The sequence below is a fragment of the Lathyrus oleraceus genome, chromosome 4 (genome assembly GCF_024323335.1).
Source record: "Lathyrus oleraceus cultivar Zhongwan6 chromosome 4, CAAS_Psat_ZW6_1.0, whole genome shotgun sequence".
Taxonomy (NCBI): Eukaryota; Viridiplantae; Streptophyta; class Magnoliopsida; order Fabales; family Fabaceae; genus Lathyrus; species Lathyrus oleraceus.
In genome coordinates, this window is record NC_066582.1 from 267,123,943 (window position 1) to 267,130,483 (window position 6,541).

Consider the following 6,541-nt stretch of genomic DNA (forward strand, 5'->3'; position numbering starts at 1 on the left):
TGTAAGTCACAAGTATTCGTCTTTCAAACTCCAAAATACTTAATTCCTATCTTAACCTCTTTCAATAAAGATGGAAATGGAACATGGTGTATACCGTGCACTCCTGAGATTAAGATTCGAGGCGGATGCCTCGCCTATCTTAACTCTCGCCATCGTTTAAAATTGTCAATGTGGTTTCTTCAAACCCTTTCTCAATCAAACCTAAAAATACTTAACCTCTATTGAATACTTTTGCCAATAAAGATGGAAATGGAACATGGTGTATACCGTGCACTCCTGAGACTAGGATTCGAGATGTATATCTCGCTCATCCAAGTTCTCGCCATCACTCAAAATACATCCAACCAATCAAACTCTTTTCTCGCCGCCGTGCGATTAATCAAAGAACCTTTTTCATAAACGAAAGACATATTGTCTTAAGGTGATGCAAAACAATGTTTCGGCCACGATTGTTGAGTAGAGATAAATGACGCTTTTCCGAATGTAGATTTATAAATCCGTTCGACGTGTGGTATGCGTCAACTCCTCATCTGTTTTGGGTAAAACAATGTTTTCGTCGATTAATTCAGTATAGCTTTCGCTAAAATCGACCAACAAACAAACATTTTTCTACCCAGAACTACGTAAGCCTTGATTTCTCTTTTGAGATACATAGGAGCAGGATTTTTAAATATTGTCAGGCCCACTAATAAAAAACTTAGGTTTAGTCCTTTGTCAAAAATCCAAAAAGTATTCTCCTTTCTTCTATCCTTTCTTTCCCACCTAATAATTCGAAAAGCCTAATATTTCAACTAAAACTAACGCACACAACTAACCTAATGGTTCCCGTTGAGTACAACGGACGCGAGGGGTGCTAATACCTTCCCCTTGCGTAATCGACTCCCGAACCCTGATATTGGTTGCGATGACCATATCTTATCCTTTCTTTTGTCTTGGGTTTTATCGATATTTCCCCTTTCCTTTTTAGGAATAAATAAAGTTCGGTGGCGACTCTGTTCAGTCCATCATTGCGAGTGTGCGAACACGCTTCGCTTTGAAGTCGTATCCCCATTTTTTCGAGGTGCGACAGATGGCGACTCTGCTGGGGACTATCACTAAAATCCCTAAGTGAGTCAAGCCTAGTTAGGTCGTTTGTGTGCCTTTGTTTGTTTACCTATGTGGCTTTTCTTTATTGTTTTTACTATCTCTATTGTCATATTGATATGAATCTGTTGTATTGGTTCGATTATGGTTTGGTACTTGGATACTCTGATTGCAAACCTTGTGTGAAAGACTTTTTACCCGAGTCTCGAGTAAAAACATAAGATAGGACGAGGTTGAGTAGTGCGGGTCCGCGAGATATATTTCTCGTTGGGTTGGTACGAGAACCTTACTTAGAGTAGATTCTTGAGAGGATGTTGTCGCTCGGCAAGTAAGTTGTCGTAAGCTTCGATATTTTCTTTAGGGATCCATGACTCTGAGAACCATTTGTAGAACCTTAGTTTTTTGCCCAACTAGGAAAGATGGTTGCGTAGTGTGGGTCTGCAAGATGTATTTCTCGTTGGATCGATGTGAGAACCTCACTTAGAGTAGATTCTTTAGATGGAGTTGATGCCCGGCAAGTAAGTCGCCGCAGGTAGCAAACAGTCTAATGGATCCATGACTCTAGGAACTTTTTCAAAAAACCTTAAATCATACCTGGTGAGAACCATGTTCTATATAAAGCAATCGGACTTATCCATGCCTTAAGTTTATTGAACCTATACAAAAAAAATGCATCACATTCATACATTGCATCAACATCATAAAAAGCAAGCTCTTTAGTTGTCTCTTATTTATTTCAGGAATGGAGAACATGAAAATGACAACTTCAGGGAGACACACTTTCACACTTAAGTACAAGGAACCTAAGTTGGACAGTCTGAAGGGTTTGATTTATGATTTGACTCTCAGCAGACGTGATGAGTTCGGAAAAAACTATGGGAAAATTTTGAGCCTTCTAACTAAGAAAGTTGACTATGGAATTATCGGCTCTTTGGCACAATATTACGATCCACCTCTGCGCTGTTTCACATTCGCTGATTTCCAGCTAGCTCCTACTTTGGAAGAAGTTGAGAGGATCGTGGGTCTCAAGTTGAAAGATTTTAATCCGTTTCCAAAGCTCGAAGAAGATATGGGCCCAAAGAAGATAGCTTCAGCCCTAAGTATCAATGTCCCGACTGTTCGAGACAATTGGGTTAAAAAAGGGGGTTGCAAAGGTTTTGCCGTGATGTTTTTGGAAGATTTAGCTCTAAAGTTCAAGAAAAGTGGAAATTGGAATGCATTCTATGCTGTGTTGGCTTTATTGATCCATGGGATTGTGCTCTTCCCAAATGTTGAAAAATTTGTGGATCAAGTAGCCATAGAAGTCTTTCTCTCTGGCAATCCAGTACCATTTCTCTTAGTTGACATTTACTATGCCCTTCACACTCGACACGAAAAGAGGGGTGGGACGTTGTTGTGTTGCGCTCCTTTGCTTTACACTTGGTTCATGCAACACATGCCCGAAGAAGGTCCTTTTGTGGCAAAAGAACTCAAGTCCCCTTAAAAAATAGCTTCTCTCACCGCAAGTTCCATCAGATGGTATATCCGAGAGTGGGAAACCCCAGACATTATAGTTAGTTGTGGGGAATTTCCTAATGTACCGTTGTTGGGCACCAAGGGTTGCATCAACTATAACCCTATGTTATCTCGATTACAACACGGTTACTCCATGGATGGTCCTCCTGACGCAAAGGACTTACAACCATTTGTGCTCTCTGACATCCAAGCAAGCAATCCTGATGTAAGAGCAGTACGAAAGGCTTGGTTAAAGGTTGTAAGAAAGGGTAAAGAGTTTGGAAAAAGAAACATTCTCGCCAAAGAAACTTACACTCAATGGGTGAAAGAAAGAGTTGAGGAAATCCAGTTGCCATTTATCTTAAAGGCTTCAGCTCTTCCTAAAACTCCTGATCCCAAACCCATACTCCCTGAGGACATGGAGAAACTCGCTACTAAGGTTAGGGAGCTCGAAATGGAGAATACTGAATTACGAATTCAGATGAACCGAGTTATCTTGGAAAATCAGAATTTGAAAGAGGAACATAAGGGAAAAGCCCAAGAGCTTGAGGATAGTAACAAGAGAGCTAGGCTATTGGAAGACCAGAAAGATGATCTTGATCATATCTTATTAGGTTCCACATCAGTGATCCGAACCAGGAAGGAAGAGCTCAAGAAAGCTGAGTATAGGATCTGTGAGTTAGGGAGACTGTTGGATAAATCTCTTATGGATAAAAAAGAAATTAAGCTCGACTTTGAGGCATAGATCCGTGACTTGAGGGACGCTCTGAAGAAATGCGAGGAAAAGATGTCTCGCGAGATACTCCAAAAGGAAGAAGCCGAAAGAAACTGTCACCATCTCAGGTACCAGTTGGAAGAAGCTACTAGGAGGTTTGCAGTTTTTGGAGAGCCAAGAAGGTGATGCAGCCTACTTACTCCTAAAAAATGATTGTGTGTACTGGAAGAGGTTGTACAGGGAGGCTAGAGCAACCTTAGATAAAGATCAAAAGGTCATCCAGAAACTCCAAGAGCTCTATGTTGAATGGAATGGCAAGTTCCGCAACTTAGCTAGGCTTGTTAACCTCAACATGTTGGAACTCCCAGAAAAACTCCAGGAAGCGGATTGGTGTATGTGTCCAGAAAACACGCCTCCTCAAGTTTTCAATTTCGTCAAGTTTATCAAGAAAATGATGAGTGAGCTCACCACAGATCTGGCCACGATCATAAGAGCTGAGACAGAGCTTAAGTTTACTTGTACTTGAATTTGAATTGTTGGTGTCTAAATCTTTTTGTATTCGAATCATGTGTACTTGAAGTTAAATCCTTTTGTATTCGAATTTGATTTTAATTAATGGAAGTTGTTATTTTGGGTCTCAATTATTACGTGTTATTTTTATTTAATATGTTCTAACATTGCTGAAATAAATAATAAAGATAACTAAGAGCTTCGCACAAAATGCACCCATAACATGCACTCATGTCATTCTTCAAACAAAAAACTCATTCTTGTGTCTTCTTCAGTTCCACACTGAGTCCTCAACATCACTACAACACCAGAGCCAGCGCTCGTCAAAGAATGGCAGACCAAGAGCATGAATTGGAGCGAGTAAGCTCAGAACTCGAAGACCTATGAGGAAATATGGGTCAAGTCATGGAGATATTACAGGTCATCAGGGCAAAGTTAGACACCCAAACGACGGTTGTTTCAGAAATCGTCGGTCCATCGATTGAACCCCAACCTGCAAGGACAGTACCAACAACCTGGCTAGCCTATGGTTTACCTCCCGGTTTCACACCTCCAGTTGAAGGCGCCCCTGGTTTTGCACAATCCGCTCAGCAGACGGCTCCTCTACCGACCATCAATGAAAATCATCCAGTGGTCCACACGTTCGCACCTCCTCTCGTTCGTGCACATGTGCAACCTTACTTTGAGGATCAATAACATGCTCCAGACTTTTCAGACGAAGATGAGGAAAGGCAGGAAGACATAAGAGGGATGAAGGAGAATTACCAGATTCTTGAGAAAAGATTGAGGGCTATGGAAGGTGACCAAGTTTTTGGTGCTACTGCTAAGGAGATGTGCTTAGTGTCAGGTCTTGTGATTCCTGCGAAGTTCAAGACCCCAGATTTCGATAGGTATGAGGGCCACTCGTATCCTAAGAGTCACCTTATTATGTACTATCGAAAAATGGCTGCACACGTGGAGGATGATAAACTTATGATACATTGCTTCCAAGACAGCTTGAGGGGTGCTCCCTCCAAGTGGTACTTAAGCCTTGATCAGAGTAGGATTCGTTGTTTCCAAGACTTATCTGATGCTTTCATCCAACATTATAAGTATAACATGAATATGGCCCCAGATAGGAGGCAATTGCTCAGCATGTCCCAGAAAGATAATGAGTCTTTTAAGGAATATGCACAACGATGGAGGGAAGTGGCCTCGCAAATCGAACCACCTCTGGCTGAGAAGGAGTTAGCGGATTGGTTCATGGATACAGTCAAACCTATGTTCTATGAAAGAATGGTGAGTAGTGTATCTGCAAGCTTCTCTGACCTGGTCGCCGTGGGCATAAAGGTCGAGCTTGGATTGAAGAATGGAAAGATGATGACTACCTCTGAAACATCTGGTAGTAATGCCAAAAAGTTTCTTGGAGGATTTCAAAGGAAGAAAGAGGGTGATACAAATGCAGTGTCAACCAGTCAAAGGAGGAGTCTTTCATGGAAGAAGCAACATCAATTTGCTCAACAACAACCAACTTATCCAGTACAATATGTTCAACAACCATATGTGGCAGCTGTCACACCAAATTTCAACCAATCACAAGCTTCTGTTTATCAACCTATCCAACAAGCACCAATATACCAGCAAGCGTCCGCGCCGCCTGCTTATCAACAGCCAAGGGCACAGGCTCCTTGTCCACAAAATCCTCCAAATCAAAATAGGGTACAAAGAGGTAGAGTTCCGTTTGCTTCAATCCCTATGACATACACTGAATTGTACCCATCATTACTTCAGAGAGGGTTGGTGACTCCCAGACCTTTGGGTCCCCCACCAAATCCTTTACCTCCGTGGTATAATCCAGATGCCCATTGTCCTTTCCATGGGGGTTCCCCTGGACATGATTTAGAAGGATGTTATGCTTTAAAGCATATTGTGCGAGACCTGGTTGAGAAGAAGATTCTTTCATTTCGAGACGTCGGACCCAATGTAAAAAGTAACCCATTTCCAGCACATGGTGATGTTAATGCCGTCGAGGATGCTTCTGATGTGTGTATAATCAAAAATGTGGAAGATGTTAAAACTCCGTTGCTAGCGCTTCATGCAGGATTGGTGGGGGCTAGATTGATTGATACATGTCACGACAACTGTGAGGAATGTGCCGTTCATCCAAGAGGATGTAAAGTGGTACGAAATGACATTCAGAACTTGATGGATCAAGGTGTTTTACAAATTTGTGGTCCAATAACAAACGAGGAAGTTTCAGTCATTGAACCCGTTTTTAATATACCAGAACCGTTTGAGGTAACTTATCACAGAAGAGATGTTGTACATCCATCACCCGTGGTAGTTTGCATGCCTACCCCATTTCCTCTTGAGAGCACCAAGGCGGTACCCTAGAAGTACGACATAACAGCGGTGGAAGGAGTACCCAAAGCTGCTGAAAGTAAGAAAGGTTTGGAGAATGTCGACACCGACATCACTAACATCGCAGGGACGAGCAGGATGACCCGCAGTGGTCGGATTTATACTCCCAATATTAATGTGAACCCTCAAGAACCAACAAGGGAAGCTGCAAATGTAAATCCTACCCCAGAGCATGGAGGAGCACAACCGGCTGTGCAAGCAGATGAAGCAAGTGAGTTCCTAAAGATAATAAAGAAATCTGACTACAAGATAGTTGATCAATTACATCAGACACCATCAAAAATATCTATCTTGTCTTTGCTTCTGAATTCCGAAGCTCATAGGGAGGCTCTACTGAAA

General features: G+C 41.9%; 1 protein-coding gene across 1 annotated transcript; it reads left to right on the top strand.

Annotated features, from left to right (window-relative positions):
• The first annotated feature begins 1,825 nt into the window (after positions 1 to 1,825).
• On the top strand, positions 1,826 to 2,566 carry LOC127137004 (uncharacterized). Its single transcript, XM_051063503.1, has one exon. It carries the CDS (start codon positions 1,826 to 1,828, stop codon positions 2,564 to 2,566), a length of 741 nt encoding a protein of 246 aa, XP_050919460.1.
• The last annotated feature ends 3,975 nt before the right edge of the window (positions 2,567 to 6,541 follow it).